This window comes from Hemitrygon akajei, chromosome 8, assembly GCF_048418815.1.
Source record: "Hemitrygon akajei chromosome 8, sHemAka1.3, whole genome shotgun sequence".
Taxonomy (NCBI): Eukaryota; Metazoa; Chordata; class Chondrichthyes; order Myliobatiformes; family Dasyatidae; genus Hemitrygon; species Hemitrygon akajei.
Genome location: NC_133131.1, coordinates 5658531 through 5680199, shown reverse-complemented (window position 1 = coordinate 5680199; position 21669 = coordinate 5658531). Strand labels below are relative to the sequence as shown.

At 40.8% G+C, this 21669-nt stretch overlaps 1 protein-coding gene across 5 annotated transcripts in view; it reads right to left on the bottom strand.

Annotated features, from left to right (window-relative positions):
* bcas3 (BCAS3 microtubule associated cell migration factor) overlaps positions 1-21669 on the bottom strand; it is a 928098-nt gene that overhangs the window by 460909 nt on the left and 445520 nt on the right. For 4 of the 5 annotated variants that reach the window (XM_073053122.1, XM_073053127.1, XM_073053126.1 and 1 more), the window contains exon 17: positions 9220-9264. The exons of the other annotated variant lie outside the window; for it this stretch is intronic. In XM_073053122.1, the coding sequence (XP_072909223.1) occupies positions 9220-9264 (45 nt within the window). The remainder of the gene's footprint in view (positions 1-9219; positions 9265-21669) is intronic. 5 annotated transcript variants of the gene reach the window in all.

Below are 21669 nucleotides of genomic sequence, written 5' to 3'. Positions count from 1 at the left end.
AAATGCAATAGAAATGGTGATGTCAGACACTGTACTCACACGTTATGATCCACATTGTCCAGTGAAGCTTGTCTGTGACGACTTGCATTATAGTATAAGTGCAGTCATGTCACATGTTAGTAGGCAACGGTCGATCCTAGAGGATCATGGGTTTGCACCTCTGGTGGGCTGTGTCCTCTCCAGGACACAAGCCTGGGCGGTAACATTTAAAGAACCGGCTGTTGCCCGTGCAGTGGGTTCCACCTCTCCACGTCACTGATGTAGTCCAAGGGAAGGGCAAAGGCCGATACAGTGTCGTTGCAGAGGTTGCCAGAGTGAAGTTGTAAACAACATCAAATTGCCTTCGGGACCTCAGCTCTGGATTTCTTCCTCGGGATTTACTCCTGAAACCTTTCCAATGGGTGGGTAAAGGCTGCAAAGCAGTTGAGTTTTAAAATCAGAGTTCTCCTTCTCCTAGGTAGGTCACCATCCAAGCCCCACCTGCACGATGTTATGAGCGATGTAAATGAATGCCCCATAGCCTTTGCATCACGTTCCCTTACCACTGAGGAGAAAAATTATGAACAGATTGACAGACCGGCCTTGAGCCTGGTTTGGGGTATAGATTTTTCAACCGCTACTTGTATGGGAGAGAGCTTACCCTCATTACTGATCTTCAACCATTTGTGTTCATCTTCAATCAACAGAAGAGTGTTCCACTAACAGCAGCAGCACAAATGCAGAGGTGAGCACTGTTTTCTGGAGGGCACAGTTGCCAGATCAAATTCAAAGGTTTGTCTGGTGGCCTAGGATAGATCATCAGATTAAGCAGCTTGCCATGCAGGGTTTGGGATGTCCAGAGCTGTCAGAACCACTTCCTGCAGTCCCAGGCATCTCCTACAACCACCATCGAGGAGGTCCCAGAACATGAGATTGTATCACAGCCATAAGACTGACCTATCAAGCGGAGTGAACCCCCACCCCACCCTCGGTTAGGAAAAATGTTATCCCACAAGAGTAAGGAATCCTCCACAGTGATTAAATCTTTAAGCTTGAATGGGACAATTTAAAATTCACTGTGCCGTGGATATATTGTACTATGCTGAAATGCATTCTATATTGAGTGAGCTCAGCAGGGAGGAGTGTTGTGTGTTTAATATTTCAATAACATTTGAGTAATATCGCAAATATATTGTTTGATTAAGCATTCTTTGTTATTTAGATAATTCATTACAGGTTGTATGTAAAAGTATGTGAATAGCATATGCCTTTACAGCACCACATCATATGTCTATGCCTCACTAAAGTAAAGACTAAACATACACTAGTTACCCCTGGGCTCCCGTGTTTCTCTTTCAATTAATTTTTGGAGTTACAAATCAGAACACCGTCATTCTCTCTTCTCTCCTTTTCAACCAGGACACTGACAGCATGCCAGAACTTTGAGAAAGTTGGGGCAGGAGCAAGAGTAGTCACTATTACTGAGGAGAAGGTGCTTGGGAAGCTGAAAAGGTCTGAAGGTAGATAAATCACGTTCACCACATGGACTACACTCCAGGGTTCTGAAAGAGATTGTGGAGGAATTAGTAGAGATCGGAGTAACAGTCGTTCTGTTTTCTTTCACACTTGTGCACTGAAGAATGACAACAAACAATCCTGAATCATGAATCTTTCAAGAATCATTATATTCTGAATGGTTCCGGATGACTGGAATATTGCAAATTTCACTCCAGCCTTTAAGAAGGGAGGGAGGCAAAAGACTGGGAATTATAGGCCAGTTAGTCTGACTTCAGTGGTTGGCAAGATGCTAGAATCCATTATCAAGGATGAGCTTTCAGGATACTTGGAGACACACCATAAAATAAGCCTAAATCAGAATGGTTGAAAGGTGAAATCTAATGGAAATCATGGCAAACCTGTTGGACTTCTTTGAGGAAATTACAGGCTAGATAGACAAAGGAGAGTCAGTGGATGTTGTTTACTCAGATTTGCTCCATCTTGATTTTCACCCTGTCCTCAGGCAGAGCTATAGTTAAGGAGTTTATGGATTACTCCCATTGTGACTACTTCTCCACTGAAAGTGATCTCATATCTCATGCTCTTGAACCAAAATCGTTCCATATAACAATACTGATCTCATATTTTTAATAGAGCAGCTTGCCTCCTTTATCTTTCTGCCAATCCTTTGTTTATTTTGCTGATGAGGCTTTACATCTAGGTACGTGTACAGAATTTAGAATTTGTCAAGGAATTTCCTTTCACGTAGATCAGGAAAGGAGAATTACATTTTGATATCATCTTGGCTCAGTCACAACACTCACCGCTCACACCTGTGAATCAGGATTCTGTACATTTGTATATGTGTGCATGTTTACACAGATGATGAAGGGCAAGTTTGACTCCCAGTCCTGATATCTGAAAATAATTTGAGGCTGACAGTCCAAAGGAGTGCCAAGGGAGTCATATACCACTGATGCAAAGGTTCTTTCTTTCAGATAAGTCATGAGATCAGACTCTGCATGTCACATTTGGCAGGCATAAATAATTCTAAACATAACTAACAGAACAGGGGAATCTTGGCAATTTGCTGGCTAATATTTAATGTCTCATCTAATACATCCAAAAAAACAAGTTAATTTGTCATTGCTTCAAGTGGCATATTCTCTTCATGTCTGCCAATTATTCCTGCACAACAGTTTGAAATAGTCTGTCAACTGCAAAACACTTTAGGATATCCCAATGACATGGAAGGTGGCACCTGAATGATACTCCCTGTAAATATCACACAGCAATTCACTGCAAAACCTTTGTACATCAAACCAGAAAGTCAGGTAGATGGGATATTTTCTACGTTACAAATCACATTGGCAGTCAAACATAAGAAACACTGATGCAACCAAATTTAGTTCCATCTCTAGAAAATAAACATGAGTTAATAAGGCAAATAGATCATTTAGTTTGATTTTTTCACAAGATATGGATGCTACTACTGATTATTCATTTTAATTGACACTGAACTGAGTTACCACTAGAGTTTTCATAGCAGGGTAGTTGAGCTAACGGCACTGGTGTGTGTGGAGTCATACTTGGCCCAAACTGTATATATACTGTATGTCGCATTTCCTTCTCATCCCATTGACCAGAAGAGCTCTTGCAAAGCAAGCCTTGTGTCCATTTTTATGCCATGGACCCCTAACATTATCCAAGTCTGTGTACCTCTATTTGGGAACCCCTATGCTAAGGGGTTGTCTACTGGTGAGTCCTCAGGTGGCTGTAAAGGCTGATCTGGTATCCACGTATCCTGATGCAGTATAGGCAAGAGTAAGTAGTGACTGTGGGGTCTTTTGGTTGTTCAGTTTCTCCTTTCACAGCTGTCACTTGTTCTCTGTGGCGCAGCAGAGGGTTCTCTCTCTTGAACAGATTTCCTCCAGATGTATCTGTTGAGTGCAATGTCTTCCCAGTTTTTAGATGTAATATTGAATTTCTTCAGCCTGAGTTTGACGTTGTCTTTGAAGTGTTTCCTTTGCCCACCAGGGGCTTGCTGACCTTTCTTCAACTCGGAGTAAAGGATCTATTTGGGGAGGCGTGAGTTAGGCTTCCAAATGACATGACCTATCCATTGAAGTTGGTATTATTTAGTAAGACCATATTGGTTCTTCAAAGGCCCGAGCTATAACCCTTTCTTAGCCAATGTTTTTATCAAATCCTCTTAGCTCTTGCTCCACTTGGAAATACTGTATTAAGCAGAATCTTTGGTTTTCAACCTCTTATCTTCTTACACTCATGTTTTCAGTGGTGAGTCGGTAATCTATGTTATTTGACTTTTATTTACATCTGTAATTATATTCTGCAAAAATCTTAACAATTAACAGCATAAAATGCATCAATGCCATATTTACCTCTGCAGCACATTCTATCATTTCCAGCAGTAGCACAAAAATATTAGCAGATTCAATTCAAATGTTCGTCAAGGCCGTGATTATCAAACAGAAATTCATATCCACAATCCTGTTATAGCACGTGAGACAACAGCGACTTAAAAAAATAACCAATGTAACAGAAAAGAATTACACTGTGGAATTATGGCAATCACTTAAAGGACTTAAAGCTGCTCATGAGTAAGGCACCAAATACCAGAAACAAATGTGTTTTTTGTTTGTTAAACTACAATTATTTATTTACTTATCTGCTCATGAAGAAGATCCCAATTTATAAGTTAAACAATGCAAGTGTTTTCAGGTTACAGCTTGAGTTAGCACACTAGCATATATATTGATAACTTACTAAAATTATTTTTTGCTATTTTTCTTTTCAATTGTAAATCATTATTTCCTTACTCTCAGTTTTGGTTGCTGATCATGTCACATTTTTCAACCAAAGTATCAAAAGTCTCATAGTTCCTTTTGAGGCATTTGTGGATGTACAGAAATGGAATGATGCAAGTGACCTCACAATTTTTCTGGTGCCTCACGTGATCTCTAATTTGTTCTTTAGGTTCTTTGCTGTTAACAGTTCAATGTCCTTGTCCTGAGACCAGTACCAGCAACACACTAGTGTCATGGAATTACACGTGTGTACCCTAAGTGTCTTGGCTTTATTTGAGAGGTGTTTCCTAGGTTGTCAAAGGCACATGTTAGCCTGAAATGTAGGTATAAAACATAAAATGTTAGGCTTGGCTAATTCCAATCCAAACTATTGTGACATTAAATTAGCATTTTTAAACATTTTTTACACGACTATCACTATCATGAGACATATTCACAGGCTATTGCCAATTGTCTTTGAGTCCCATTCTTGAACTCCCATAGGTTTGTCAGAAGCCTGCTGCGTGATGGGGTCAAGGACAGAGTGAAGGCTGAGAAGTCATTCTAAAGTGCTCTTCCCTCCCAGTGAACAGTGCCTGCACCTCAAATTCTCCTCCATTCTTGGCTCTCAGACAAGTGGGCTTTGGGTCCTGCTGCAGTTGGTAGTGTTGGCAGCAATGAACAATCCACATGTGTGGTGCTTATCAAGCTGCTGGACCTCTTTTGCTCTTTACACTGCCATATTTCCCTTAAGCTATGGGTCACAGTTGGACCTCCTCCTCCTCCAGAGATCTGTAGACATATTCCCTTTCCACTGAGGCATAGTGGAGTTTCTAGTCCATGAACATCTTACAATATTGCATACTGTTCTGGTTGCCCCATTATAGGAAGGATGTTGAGGCTTTAAAGAGGGCGCAGAAGAAGTTTATTGAGATGCTGCCTGTATTAGAGAGCATGTGCTATAACAAGAGGTTGGACAAACTTTGGTTGTTTTCTCTAGAGCAACCCAGAAGTTCTCTGAAGTGGCAGTGGCTGAGGGGAGATCTGATTGAGGTTTATGAGATTATGAGAGGCATAAATAAAGTAGGCAGACAGTATCTTTTTCCTGGGGTTGAAATGTCTAATACCAGAGATGCATTTAAGGTGAGAGGGGGTAAGTTCAAAGGAGATGTGAGGGGCAGCATTTTACATAGCAAATGGTGAGTGCCTGGAATGGAGGTAGAGGCAGATACATTAGAGAATTTTAAAAGACATTTAGATATGCACATGAATGTGAAGTAAATGGAAGGATATGAACATTGTGTAAGACAGAAGGGATTAGCTTAGTTGGCCATTTGATTACCAATTTAATTAGTTCAGCACAACATTGTGGGCTGAAGGGCCTGTTCCTGTGCTGTACTCTTTTATGTTCTAACCTTTTCAGTTAATTAGGTCCAGTTTAACTACTGGTAACCCCCTGGACTTTGAAGGTGGGAGATCTGGAACGGTAGTATTTTTAAATATCAAGAAGAGGTGGTAAGAATTTCTCTATTTGGGAATTGCAATTGCCTGGCATTTCTGTAAGGTAAGGGTTAATTGCCATTTATTAGTTCATGACTACATATATTGTCTGGGCCTTGCTGCCTATAGGTGTGAGGTACTTCTTTTACTGACGAGGTGCAAATGGAATCAAACATCGGTTACTGATAGTTGTACATCTCCACTTATGATGAAAGGAACATCACTGGTGATGCAGATGAAGATGGTTGGGTCTAGATCATTGTCTTGAGGTACTCATGAAGCTCTGACAACCACAACCACTTGCTATTTTGAGCGAAAGACTCCAGTCGGTGGAGTGGCGCAGAGTCCATCCTTTGGCACACATTGTCTTCAGTTTCACCAGAGCTCCCTGAAGTTGCACTCAAATATAACCTTTTCCTCAAGAGCAATCACTGTTACCTCAGTTCTGGAATTCAGCCCTTTGATCCATGGCTGTGAAAAAATCTGGAGTCAAATGATTGTGGTGAAATCTAAACTGATTATCGGTGAGTAAGCTATCCATGTCAGAACACAATTCTGAAAATGCAGCATTCTTTTAAAAATGCACACGTTTGGTACCTTAGATTAAGTATCACATACAAAATGCTGGAGGAACTCAGCAAGAGAGGCAGCATCTATGGAAAGGAATAAAGAATCTACGTTTAGGACTGAGACTCTTCATTCCTTAGATTAAGTGTTCAATTCTTAAAGCAGATCTGAAGCCACATCATTTAACTCAGTGAGTGACGAGAAAGTGAGGCAAATATCATACAAGTCATTATGCACTGGAATGCAAACATCTTGCTCCATGATCATCTTTGTGTTTTGCAGGTCAGTTTATCATCCAGTTCATCTGAACTGTTGTTCACCTTTAGAGTGCAGCTGAAACAAAAGTCCTTGCACATTGCATCACACATAATGAGGAGAGGACCATCTTCTCAGTAACTAGGGAAAATTCAACATCAGTGAAGACTATAATCTTGTTTAGGAGGCAAGCAACTGGCTGAATTTTTGGGTGAGCTGATTCCAAGAGAGGACTTGTCTGCTGGAAAGGAAATTGTGGGGTCAGAAATTAGAATACCAATTCAGTCCAGTTAGAAATTAGCCACAATTGCCTACAGCAGGCACGTTGAGCTAATAACAATAGTAAGTTATCTGTAAATGTGTGCTGCTTGATAGCATTGTCTTAACAGCATCTATAGCTTTGCTGATAAATGAGAGCAGCGCTATTAGTCAGTAATTAGCCAGACTGGTTTTGCCATGTTTTTTATGACATAGCTGGGCAATTTTCTACCATGATCGACAGATGACATTGTAATGTATGCTTCAGCTTTATCTTCAACATCCCACGACTAGGCTTCACCATTGTTGTGGATAGTGTTCTTGGACATATTCTGGTCATGTTCTTCTCCTTCCATTTGCTGTTTTATTGTCCACCACCATTCATTAGTCGATACATAGGACTGCAATGCCTTGATCTGATCTGTGTATTGTGAGATCACTTAGCTGGGTTGATCATGCCTTAATCTTCCCTTGAGTTTCACTAGGACGGATCCTCTTCACTTCCAAATAAGCCTGATTACACTCCTAGCATGCCCATGTGTGTTCCTCCCTGAAACAAGGCTGATCCCCTGGTCTGAGAGCAATGAGGGATATTCCAGCCTATTTGTTTACAGATTGTACATTCATGCTACTGCTGACAAACCACAGTGATCTATAGATGTCCAGTCAGATCTGTTCTGAGTCTTTCTCATTTAGCACAATTATAATGGCGCAAGATATGTCAGGAAAGTGACAGTCCAAGGATTGTGTGGTGGTCTCTTCAAACAAAGCTTTCATGTAAGAATGTTTCTACCACAGGTAGCTTGGCAAAGGTGAGGTCAAGTAGAATTATATTTCATGCTGGTTCACATACTACTTGCCACAGACTCTGTCTAGCAGCAAAATTTCAATTAGCCCTTTTGCTCTATGTTACTAAGTTGCTCTTGGGGATGGACATTGAGCCTTCCATCCAGAGAACATTTAAGTTCTTTACTATTTTCAGTGGTTTTTCCAAGTGCTGTACAGCATGGAGTTTATTTGTTCATCAGCTATGGGAGAATGGTAAATCACAAATAATGAGGATTCCAAAAGCCAATGCCTCCTGCCTATATGCTGACAATTCTGGTGGATCTGTCCTGTACCTAGGGATAGTGGTGGAACAGGCTTCTTTATTGAGTCATCGTTCATCCCTTGCTGGTCAATGGAGATAGACTGACCTCAGACTGGAAAAATGACTCAGGTTTCTGCCATGACCAGAACTTGATGCAAAGTAAGCATAATTTGGAGAAAATAAGGGATATAATATGTCTGGTTCTACTGTTTAGGTTTGACAGTAATATATATTGACTACATTTGTGATAGACGACATTATATCTTGCAAAGATTGGCAAAGACTTGTTCATTTTTAAGATGCCATTTAGGATCACATAACCTGCATAACTCATTGACATAAAATGACACTTATGGGAACCACATGTTTTGAAGAACCACCAAGGCAAAAATTAGTTCTTGTCCTCATGTGGAATGTGTCACAGAGTGGCAGTGATCTCAAGAACAACATACTGTTGCTGCTGTGACATGCATTTAAAGATTGATCAAAGATGAAGTTCCTTCATGACAGGAGAGGTTGCTGGGACAACTTAGAGCAAATTTGTTCTGCCTTCTGATTTACCTACATTTGAGTGTTTGCTGGACTATTTTATGTAACTCATGCCCTGAGAATGTTGAAGGGGTTACATAAATAGGACCCCTACCCTGCATCAAACCTGGGAAACAAGGAAATTCCCTTTAATAGCTGTGTAACATTGAAAGAGTGGCTGTATATAGTGAATGGATTAATTAACAGAGGAAGTCTGGAGCCAACATCCTGAGCCTCCCAGGTATTACACAGAACAATGTGTGCTTCTTGAATTAAGTGGGAGAGATAATGGGAAAGTTTAGGAAAAATATAAGTTAAATATTGGGATTAAGATCCCAGACAACTTTATACTTGATGTTGGAACTTCAGCAACTTGATATGAGTCTACACAGCTGCATAGCTCAGGATTAAATGTGCTTTAATACATCAAAAACACTACAAAATGGCCACTTCCAGATTAAGCAAATCAAAAGGGACTGCTTGAACCTTTTGTTGCATTTTCATGTGAATCCTCTTGTAATTTGCACATTCTGTTCCAATTTTGCATTACTCTTCAATCACAACTCCAGCTGTTTCTGGTTCTTTGGTGCCTGTATCTACAGAGTAGCCCATGCAAATACTGCATACAAGGGTGGGGGGGAACTAATTGGAGGGAGAATACATTGACTTCATTAACTCAAAGCAATGCTGTACAAAGGATGCAGTGCAGGCATGCCAGGGAACATTCTGGGAACTCACCATGGAGCTCTTAGTGAAAAACATCCTGCCCCAAACAGGTAAGGTCTTCAGTGAGGGGGAGAAAGATACAAATATAGATTAATCCATCAGTTAAAAGAAAACACACCTCAAAAAGGTCCAATTTTGAAATAAGCACTTTCATTTCACTGGGCACCAACAATTAGGGAAAGAAAATGCAAATACTAAAAAAAATTTAAAAGTGAAAATGCCGGAAATGCAGTTTTTCTTTGGCCAACAGACTGGCGCACTTGGAAATATGTCATCAAATTTAATAGGACTCCTGACTAAGTGATTGAGTAGGTTCTCTTCATCTGATACATAGTGGTCACAGTTTATACACCCCATTTCTGCAAAGATACACCAGACCAGCTTAACTCCATTCAGATTCAATCAGTTAATGTTTGCATTCAACCTCCTTTCCTATGAATGATGACAAAAATCACCTAAAGTAGTCAAGAAACTTTTCTGTTTTCAAATGCTCATAGACTTGTTTAGTATTTCCAGCATTTTCTCATAGTTCATTAAAAAACTATTTCATTGATTTCAAAAAATGAACAGTATGGGGTAGACATCATCTTGGACTCTGCAATAGGTACATTGGATGACAGCGAGTATCGGAGAGTGGCTGCTGCTGGAGAAGTCAGTGTTTACAGAATGAGGCAGGCAGTCTGTCGATGATGCAAAAGTTTGTGTTTATTTACCATGTGTCTCAGATAAGTGGAGTGACTGCACAAATGGAGCCAGTCTTCTGTGTACAAATGTGATATTTATGAAACACAATTTATTGTTGTGTGCACTATAAACCTAGATTTGTTCCATTTGACATTTTGATTTCTACCACTTTTGTCTTCTACACCAAGCTAGCTTGCATATCTTCAATCCAAAAATGGACAAGATGTTGGGCCATTTCTCTAAATGCCACCTGTCATCTTCTATTCATTATTCGTTAACAAGGGGCCACAGGGTTCGATCAGTTAGTTTTATTAGTTCTTTTCCCCCATTTCCACCGTAACTAAAATTGTCCCAAAATATTACCACTACTTGCTTGGTGGATTGAAAGAGTCTGTCCCTGTCGCCCCTTAGCAATTTTCATCAATGCACCATAGAAAGCATTATATCTGGATGCATAACACCTTGGTGTGGCAACTGCTCTGTATGTGATTGCAAGAAACTGCAGAGAGTTGTGGACACAGCTCAGCATATTATAGAAACCAGGCTCCCTTCTATGGACTCTTGTCTACACTTCTTGCTGCTTCAGTAAAGCAGCCAACATAATCAAAGACCCCACCCACCCCAGACATTTTCTCTTTTCCCATCTCCCATCTGGCAGAAGATACAAAAGCTTGAAAGCACGTACCACCAGGCTCAAGGAGAACTTCTATCCCACTGTTATCAGACTATTTCATGGATCTCTTGAACGATAAGGTGGACTCTTGACTTCACAATCTATCTTGTTACGATCTTGCAACTCATTATTTACCTGCACTGTATTTTCTCTGTAGCTGTTAAACTTTATTCTGCAATGTTATTGTTTTACTTTGTTTCACTTCAATGTACTGATTCAGATTCAGATTTACTTATCACATGTACATCAAAACATATAGTGAAATTTGTCATTTGTGTTAACAACCAACACACCAAAGGATGTGGTGAGGGCAGCCCACAGATTCTGGTGCCCACATAGATGAAAAGTATGCAAGATAAGCTTTTCACTGTATCTTGATACATGTGATAACAGTAAACCAATTTCAATTCCAATTCATATGAACATATTTCTACCACAGAATATCTGCATTACTGTTAGATGAAATATATTTGAATTCATTATTGTATTGTAATTTTATTAAACTCTTATATAATGAGTGACTCATCACAGCTTTCTAGATTTTAGAAAAGTTGCATCAAGGTAGGTTGGGGGAAGCTGTTACTTTGTACTATACTTCAGTATTCGCCAGCTTATGCAGAGATGAAATCTATAGCCTATCACCAAAGACCTCTTTTGGAAGCAATTCATCTACATTACACCCAGAAAAGATTATCCTATGTCTAATTTTGTTTGTTCAGTTTGCCTGAGTTTAGTTTATACATGAAATTTTTACAAAATGCTGTTCCCTCATGGTTTTCTTTCTTTTAACAGAGGTTAAAATATCTTCTGAATTTAACCATTTTTCTCTCTTTGTTAGATTTTCACTTGAATATGACAGTGTCCAAAAGCTACTGGATACTGATTCTCCAAGACATTACACACTATATGGACTTTACAAGCACCATTATCTATGGAGTGGATTGGAGACAAGCTTAGCTTTTAGGACTACAACCTGTGACCATAGACCAGGAAATGACAGAATTCACCCAGGACCTTGCCTATTTCATTGGCAAGAGATCAATCAAATCAGTGGAGGAATGTTGGTCACTGCATTGGTGAAGATTGAGTTACAGGAAATTATTCAAGCTGATTTTGTAAATAAGTTCCATTTCTGAACTTAGGCTGTCTGAAAGCTGGTCTGCATGTAATTGCCTCCAACAATCGGAAGTCAGTATAGAAGGATAGCTCAAAGTTAAATTGAATTTAGAAACTGCAATAAGGTACCAGCTTTTGGTTCAAAAATAAAAAGCATAATCAAATAACATCACCCTGTAGTGTACATCATAACCTGGAAACCACACTCAACCGATTCCTAAGCAGACCATGAATCTTGGATTAAAAACAACTCAAACTTTACTATTGTATCTTATCACTATAGCTAAAGCCTTCCATTCGATTACCAATGTGTAATATGCCTTGGATATTATTTTCTATTACTTTCTATTTCAGAGTTCGAAGTAAATTTATTATCGAAGTACATATATGTCACCATTTACAACCCTGAGATTCATTTTCTTGTGGACATTCACAGTAAATAAATAATAGAATAATAACTATAATAGAATTAATGAAAGACTGTGCCAAACTTGGGCATTCAACCAGTGTGCAAAAGACAACAAACTGTGCAAATACAAAAAGAAAGAAATAATAATAATAAAAAATAAATAACCAATATATATCAAGAACATGAGGTGAAGAGTCCTTGAAAGTGAGTTCACAGGCTGTGGTAACATTTCAATGATGGGACAAATGAAGCTGAGTGAAGTTATCTCCTTTAGCTCAAGAGCCTGATGGTTGAGGGGTAATAACTGTTCCTGAACTTGGTGATATGAGTCCAAAGGCTTGTGTACCTTCTTCCTGATGGCAGCAGCAAGAGACAGCATGTGGTGGTAGGTGTCTCTGATTATATATGCTGCTTTCCTGCAACAATATTTCATGTAGATATGCTCAAAGGTGGGGAAGGCTTTAGCCATGATGGACTGCACCATATCTACTACATTTTGTAGGATTTTCTGTTCAACGGCATTGGTGTTTCAATACCAGGCTATGATGCAGCCAGTCATTATACTCTCCACTACACATCTACAGAAGTATGTCAAAGTTTTAGATGTAATGTTGAATCTTTGCAAACTCCTAAGGAAGTGGAGACGCTGCTGTGCTTTCTTCATAATGGCATTTACAGTGGTGCTAGAAAGTTAGTGAATCCTGTAGAATTTTCTCTATTTCTGAGTATGACCTAAAATGTGATCAGATCTTCACGCAAATCCTGAAACTAGATAAAGATAACCCAGTTAAATAAAAGACACAAAAAACATTATACTTGTTCATTTACAAACCAGAGAAAGTCTGCAGATGCTGGAAATCTGAGCAACACACACAAAATGCTGGAGGAACTCACAAGGCCAGGCAGCATCTAGGAAAACAGTACAGTAAACATTTCAGGCCAAAATCCTGCTGAAGGGTTTTGGCCTGAAATGTCCACTGTACTCTTTTATTGGATGCTGCCTGACCTGATGAGCTCCCCCAGCATTTTGCGTGTGATACTTGTTCATTTATTTACTGAGAAAAATGATCTAATATTACAGGTATTTGATGGAAGAAGTATTTGAACCTCTGTGGTAATGCCTTCTACAAAAGTTATTTGGAATCAGGTGTTCCAATCAATGAGATGAGATTGGAGATGTGGGTTGTAGAGGTGTCCTGCCCTATAAAAAAGACATACAAAGTCAGGTTACTGACAGAGCCTGCTCTTCTTAAGAAAGATCTCTTTATGTACACCATGCCTCAATCAAAACACTTTCAGAAGACCTTAGAAGAGAGAAGAATTGTAGAGATGCATGAAGCTGGAAAAGGCCACAAAAGCATTTCTAAAGACCTGAGTGTTCATCAGTCCACAGTAAGAGAACTTGTCTACAAATGGAGGAAACTCAGTACTCTTGCTACTCTCCCTGCAAAGATCACACCAAGAGCACAATGTGCAACGCTGAAGGAGGTGAAAAAGAACCCAAGGGTAACATCAAAAGATCTGAAGAAATCTCCAGAACTTGCTGAAGTCTCTGTTCATATGTCCACTATAAGAAAAAATTGAACAAGAATGGTAAAAAAACACAAAATGCTGGCAGAACTCAGCAGGCCAGACAGCATCTATGGGAGGAGGTAGTGACAATGTTTCGGGCCAAAACCCTTCATCAGGAGTGAAGTAACATGGGATGGTCGAGGGGGGATAAGAAGTGGGGGGAGGGATGAAGTAGAGAGCTGGAAAGTGATAGGCTGGAGGGAAATGGGCTGGGGGAAGGTGGAGAACTATGGGAAATAAAAGAGAAAGAAAGGTAGGGCTGGGGGGAGATTATAGTGAGGGGGGAAAAGAGAGAGAAAGAGAACCTGACTAAAATTATAGATAGGGATGAGGTAAGGGGGGGGCAGGGGTATCAATGGAGGTCTGTGAGTTGGGTGCGTGTCTCTGCAACCAACTAACTCCAACGGGCTTCAAGATTCGTTTCCAAGCCTCCTGATTTGGACCTTCGGAGGATCATCTTCTCTCTGAACAAGAATGGTGTTCATGGAAAGACCCCAAACAGGAAACCACTGCTCTCCAGAAAAAAAGACAATGCTGCATGTCTCAGATTTGCAAAAGACCACCTGGATGCTCTCCAACACCTCTGGGACAAAGTTCTCTGGACAGATGGGACAAAAGTTGAACTTATTGGCAGAAATGCACATTGCTGTGTTTGGAGGGAAAAGGCAATGCACACTAACACCAACACCTCATTCCAACTGTGAAGCATGGTGGAAGGAACATCATTGTTTGGGGCTGCTTTGCTGTCTTAGGGCCTGGACAGCTTGCAATTGTTGAGAGAACAATGAATTCAAAATGGTATCAAGACATTTTACAGGAGTAGCAATCCATCAGCTGAAGCTTAATAGGAGCTGGATAATGCAACAAAACAATGATCTGAAATGCAAGAGTAAATCAACAATATCATTTAAAAATAAGAAAATTCATGTTTTGGAATGGCCGAGTCAAAGTCCTGACCTTAATCCTATAGAAATGTTGTGAAAGGATCTGAAGGAAACCCACCAACATCACAGAGCTGAAGCAGTTTTGTAAGGAGGAATGTCCTAAAATCCCTCCAAGCTGCTTGACCAATCAACAGCTTCCAGAAACGTTTGGTGGAAGTTATTGCCGTACAAGGGGATCACACCAGTTACTGAAAGCAAAGGTTCACATACTTTTTCCAATAAATATATGTAATATTGGATCTTTTTTCTCAATAAATAAATGAACGTATAATATACTTTGTGTTATTTATGTAATTGGGTATTCTTTATCTAGTTTTGGGACTTACGTGAAGACCTGATCACATTGTAGGTCATGCTTATGCAGAAATAGAGAAAATTCTTCAGGGTTCACAAACTTTTTAGCCGCACTGTAAATGTTGGGCCTAGAGCAGGCCCTCTAAAATAATAACACAGAGAAATTAAATTGAAAACTAACAATTAATTTTCAAATCCAATGGTGAGGAAGTTGAATCATTGAGCTTAATAAAGCTCTGTATCTGCCTAGCAGCTTGTGATGCTAGATAGTTACTGGGCAAATTACACAGTCAGACCAAAAGACAGGACTCTAATGAAGTGCAACTGTTTCAGATTAATTTATCTTTCTCCTTTGATAATTAATTAGTCAAAAGCTTCCCTTTCCATCAAAATCAAGTGCCACTTTGTTTAGTCACCCAGTTTGGTTTATTGAATTATAACTCACCAAGGCCGATTATATAGTCACTGGAACATTAATAACAGCACTACCATTACTGGGAAATAAACTGCCAGTAATTGGCAGGAAATACCAACTTTTCTTGGAAACTTGGATGTACTGTAGAGTGAATTCTAAATGGTTGCATCACTGTCTGGTGTGGAGGGACCACTACACAGGATCCAAAGAAGCTGCAGTAAGTTGTAAACTCAGCCAACCCCACCGTGGGCACCTGCCTCCCCAGCATTAAGGACATCTTCAAAAGGCAATGCCTCGAAAAGTTGGCATTCATTATTAAGGACCCACCCCCCCCCGCCCCCATCACCCAGGATATGCTGTTTTCTCACTGCCCCCATCAAGCAGGAGTTACAGGACTGGAAGGCATGGATTCAACATTTCAGGAACAGATTCTTCCCATCTGCCATCAGATTTCCAAATGGACAATGAACCCTAGGACACTACCTTACCTCACTACTTTTTTATTTCTCTTTTTGCACTATATAATATATATACATACTTACTTAGTTTATAGTACTTTTTAAAATTATTGTGTATTGCAGAGTGCCACAAAACAGCAAACTTCATGACATATGCTAGTGATATTAAAACTGATTCTGATTCATCCCAGAGACATTTGCAGCTCATTTTTATCATTATGATTGAATCAGCATTTTTATGTCATAGCTGATTGTATCATATTTAAATTTTTCTGCCTCAATTTACATTTTTACTATTCGATGATTGATTTGTCTATGGGCGAGTTTCTTTACATGCACTAGAATATTTATTTTGACCTTTTCATATGTTTTAAGGAACCATGGATACCTTTTCCCAAATGGTTTGAAAACAAGCTAGTAAAGTGAGTCTTAAAAGCTATTTCGGGTCAAGTTTCAAATTTAAACTATTATCACATGCTTTTTTTTTCATACTACTTTTTTTTTACTTTGGAGTGCATAACTCAACAAGAGCAAAAGCAGATGACTTCCATTATTTGGGCTTTTTTGGTATATAGATCAAATTCCAAAATAAATCTTGTTCGTTTATTTGATTGTTCACTGAATTATAAAGCCATACTTGCTGGTCAATAATTCTGTCAAGACCTCCTCCTTCAGTTCTAAAAAATCTCAAAAACACCTCCCTTCTTGCTCCAAGGGTTCCATCATTTCTCCAATCTTAGTGACGTCCTCAATTGTCATCAAGCAGTTGGTCTACTTTTCCTCATGCTCTGTAATTTAATCATATCTTCCTCCACAATACTGTGGCACATAAAGTTTTCCACTTTTTTCTAAGGACTGTCACAGCATTCAACTCAAAGCTTACATTAGCTTTATTTGTCACATGTACATGAAAACCGACAATGAAATACATTATTTGCATCAAATCACTGGGACATCAAATCATAGAATACAAGTACACCCTTTTACAACAGAGAGGAGGAGGAATTTCTTGAGCCAGAGGGTGATTAATCTGTGGAATTCATTGCCACAGATGGTTGTAGAGGCTGAGTCACTGGGTATATTTAAGGTGGAGGTTGATAGGTTCTTTATGAGTATTGTGTTCACTCGGCTATACCTACTGATGAGACCCAAAGCCAGGAAATAGAACAAAGCTGGAACTCTAAATAAAGGCGCCACCTCCTACGGGATCCCACCACCAGCCACATCTTCCCCTCCCCCCCCACTCTCGGCTTTCCGCAGGGATCGCTCCCTACGCGACTCCCTTGTCCATTCATCTCCACCATCCCTCCCCACCGGCCTCCCTCCAGGCACTTATCCCTGCAAACAGAAGAAACGCTACACCTGCCCTCACACTTCTTCCCTCACCACCATCCCAGGCCCCAGACAGTCCTTTCAGGTGAGGCACCACTTCACCTGCAAGTCAACTGGGGTGATATACTGTATCCGGTGCTCCCGATGTGGCCATTTATACATTGGGGAGACCTGCCACAGACTGGGAGACAGTTTCGCCGAACACCGGTGCTCGGTCCTCCAGCAGTGGTGGGATCTCCCTGTGGCCACACACTTCAATTCCACAGACCACTCCCACTCCAACATGTCTGTCCATAGCCTCTTCTACCGTCAAGATGAGGCCACACGCAGGTTGATGGAGCAATACCTTATCTCCCGCCTAGGTAGCCTCCTACCTGCCGGCATGAACATTCAACTCACAGATCTCCGATGATACCCCTGCCCCCGCCTTACCCCATCCCTATCTATAATTTTAGTCTGGTTCTCTTTCTCTCTCTTTTTCCCCCCTCACTATAATCTCCCCCCCCCCCCAGCCCTACCTTTCTTTCTCTTTTATATCCCATAATTCTCCACCTTCCCCCAGCCCATTTCTCTCCAGCCTATCACTTCCCAGCTCTCTACTTCATCCCTCCCCCCACTTCTTATCCCCCCTCCACCATCCCATGTTACTTCACTGCTGATGAAGGGTTTCTGCCCGAAACGTCGTCACTACCTCATCCCATAGATGCTGTCTGGCCTGCTGAGTTCTGCCAGCATTTTGTGTTTTTACTCTAAATAAACCTTTATTTAGTAAAATCACGCAACTGTAATAATCTTGTAACTCAATGATACATCCCAAAGCACTACTATTTCAATGGTTCACCCAAGAATATTTGAGACTTTGATAGGAACAACAACCAATCAGTGAAAGTCATTCTGGGATTTGTTGTCAGTTGACCACTGGTTTTTGTTGTTTTGGCTAGTTGCAACACTTCCCTCTTGAAGATGATGACTTGTTGGATTTGAACCAAGTGTTGATTTGAATTGGAATGGAACAACTGGCGATCTGATTGCAGGCCTTCACTTTCTTGTCACAATGTTGATTGTGGCTGTGCTGGTACTGGTGATTGGTTCAGTTCGGGTAAAACAAACCCTTCCAGGAGGAGATGAAGGTCCAACTCTGTGTTTGGTGATCTGCCTGATGAGCACGTGCCTTCAGGAGTGCATTGCTGCAACTGGTTGATGTGGCAGCACCAGCGATGTCTGTCTATAATAACCTTGTAGAGAACTTTCACCATTCATTTTTTGACAATGTGACCTGGTACCCAGCGGTTTTGCCCATTGTGATACTGTCTGGCCCCCAGTGCAGGTCTGGGCTTGAATTACTTCACCCATTGACCAAGGTCTGCCTGCCTTTGTGCCCCTGCCCATCGGCTGTCTTAGATGTTGGACGATGTGGCAGCATTGCATCCAACACTGTGCACAGTTTTCTTCCCAAAAGTACTTCAGCTGGAGACTTCCCCTCGAGGCTTGGATGTGGTGTAATTCAACATGTCAGCAGAAACAGACTGCGAGCCTCATATGATGCTCTGTTCCCTCTTGATTTCATAAGCAATCATTTGAAGGTATCTACAAACCTCTCTGTTTGGGTGTTGAGACTGTGGATAATACGGGGGTGAGTAGCTGTGAATAATTCCATTGTTCTGGCAGTATGCAGCAAACTGCTGCGAACTGAATTGAGTGCTGTTGTCAGAAATAGCACTATTTCTGGCATCCCAAAGCAGCTTCAGATTTGCAGCTGCTGTTGAATGTTAACCTCTGTCGTTGTTGGCTTCAAAGATAATACTTCTCGCCATTTGGAAAAGGCATCAACCAGGACAAGGTAGATGCACCCATTGATTGGGCCAGCAAAGTCAATATCAGACTCAATTCCAAGGTCTGATAGTCTGAGGCCATGGTTGTGGATTGGCTCTACTTGGATTCTTCACTGCTGTAGAGTACTGCTCATATAAGGATGAGATATTTTTGTTGCTAGGGTTTTTATTTGATTGATGCCCAAGTGTCTATGGTGGAATTGTTTCAGTACTTTTGGTTAAAGTGTTCCTGGAATCACTATCCTGTCTCCAAACACTAGGCAGGAGTCCACGGTTGAGAACAATATATGATGTTGGTAGAAGAGTACACCATCCTCCTCAACTTTGACTGGTCATCCATCAATGAGGTGTCTGGAAGTACACTGAGGAAGAGGATCTCCAGTTTTTTCTTCTCTGATCCCACTGACTGTGACCGAAGACCTTCAGCAGCATTTGATAAAACCAGGTGAACTCTGCAATCAATTGTAATCAGAGCCACGGCTGCGTCTTCATTTTCAGTAACCTGCTGACTCATAAGTCTGGAGAGGGCATCTTCTTGACCAAGTTCCTGGTTGATGTGTACTTGATTTCAAAATTGTAGGTTAATAATATTGTTGCCTACCTTTGCAGATGGCTAGCTGTATACACCAGGATGCCTTTCTTAGAAGATGGACAACAATGACTTGTGATCAGTAAGGAGAGTGAAGTATCTGCCAAAATGCATTTTGTGGAATTTCTTCACAGCAAAGATGATTCCCAAGGCTTCCTTCTCAATTCGCCCACAGTTCCTTTCTGCTACGGTCAGTGAACAGATTGCATGCATGACAGCCTTTTTAGAAGCATCAGGGAAGATAAGGGATATGTCAGCTCCCACCTCATAGTTGACACATCTGTTATGATGCTGATTGGCAACTGTGGGTTGAAATACATCAAGAGAAGGGTAGATAGCATTAAGAGAAGGGTGGATGACATCAAAAGCCTCTTGGCATTGTTTGGACCATTTCCATGTAGCACCCTTGATGAGCAGGGCATTGAGTGGCTCCCTCAGCTGGCTTATTGCTGTGAGAAATGCTGAATAATGTCTTTTCATGCCCAAAAATGATTGTAAAGTGCTGACATCTGATGGTGGACACATCTTTACGATAACAGTGATGTTTTCAAGATACGGTGAGGCCCATGCTCATCCATGATGAATCCCAGATACTTGATTGAAGACATCTAGAGGCTGCATTTATACGCCTGAAGTTGCAATCAGAGGTCTCTTGTAGTTTGCTCAAAATTTGGACTAGGTGTTGACATAGTTCTGTCTGAACCAAGACCATCACAATGATATCCTCAAGGTAAATGGTAACAAAGTCAATAAAATCAGCATGGTGTTGATAAGGTGTTGGAAAATGGAAAGAGCTGCCTTTATCCTGAAAGGCAGATGGAGGAAGAAAAATAACCCCTTATGTGTTGTAATGGTGAGAAAGTCCTGTGAGTTTTCCACCATTTCTACCTGGAGGCAGACTTCAGCCAAGTACAACTTTGCAAAGTAGTGACCATGAAGAGATCTGCCGGTACCAGTAGTGGGTACTGGTGTGTTTCCGGAGTCACTTTGAGACCAGTTGAGAAATCTGCACAACCTCACTGAACCATTGGCTTTCTTGATGATGACTGTTGGAGCTGCCCAATATTAGTAGTTGATAGCTCTGATCACACAGCTTATTGCAGGTGACCTAGCTCTTGCTCCGTGATCGGTAAGGCTGAGTATGGCACTGGTCTTTTGAGACAGAAAACCGGCATTGCACCTGGATGAAGATAGAGTTCTGCTTGCAGTTTGATACAGCAAATTAAACCTTCTTGAAATACTGCTGTATAGCACTGTTGCAGTTGTTATTATATGGTCTCACATACTGATAGTGGTATGGCATCGAATGGCATGATTTGAACAGCCGATGTCCTCGTATAGACCTTATCAAGAGGGATGTTTCAGATATCAAATTTCTCCATCCAGTTAATATCATAAGACCATAAGAGCATAAGACATAGGAGCAGAATTACGCCATTTGGCCCATCGAGTCTGCTCTGCCATTCAATCATGGCTGATCCTTTTTTTCTCCTCCTCAACCCCATTTCAACAAATTCCACAAATTCAATACCCTCTCGCTAAAGTAATTTCTTCACATCTCTGTTTCAAATGGGCACCTCTCTATCCTGAGGCTGTGCCCTCTTGTCCTAGACTCTCCCACAATGGGAAACATTCTTTCCACATCTACTCTGTCTAGGCCTTTCAACATTCGAAAGGTTTCAGTGAGATCCACCCCCCGTCCAGCGAGTACAGACCCGCGCCATCAAACGTTCCCCAAATTATAACCCTTTCACTCCTGGAATCATCCTTGTGAATCTCCTCTGGACCCTCTACAATGCCAGCACATCTTCTCTAAGATGTGGAGCCCAAACAATACACAGTACTCAAGGTGAGGCCTCACCAGTGTCTTATAAAGCCTCAGTATCACATCCTTGCTCATGTATTCTAGACCTCTTGAAATGAATGCTAACATTGTATCTGCCTTCCTCACCACCAACTCAACCTGCAAGTTAACCTTCAGGATGTTCTGCACAAGGACTCCCAAGTCCCTTTGCATCTCAGATTTTTGGACTTTCTCCCTGTTTAGAAAATAGTCCGCACATTTGTTTCTACTACCAAAGTGTATGACCATGCATTTTCCAACATTATATTTCATTGCCACTCTCTTGCTCATTCTCCTAATC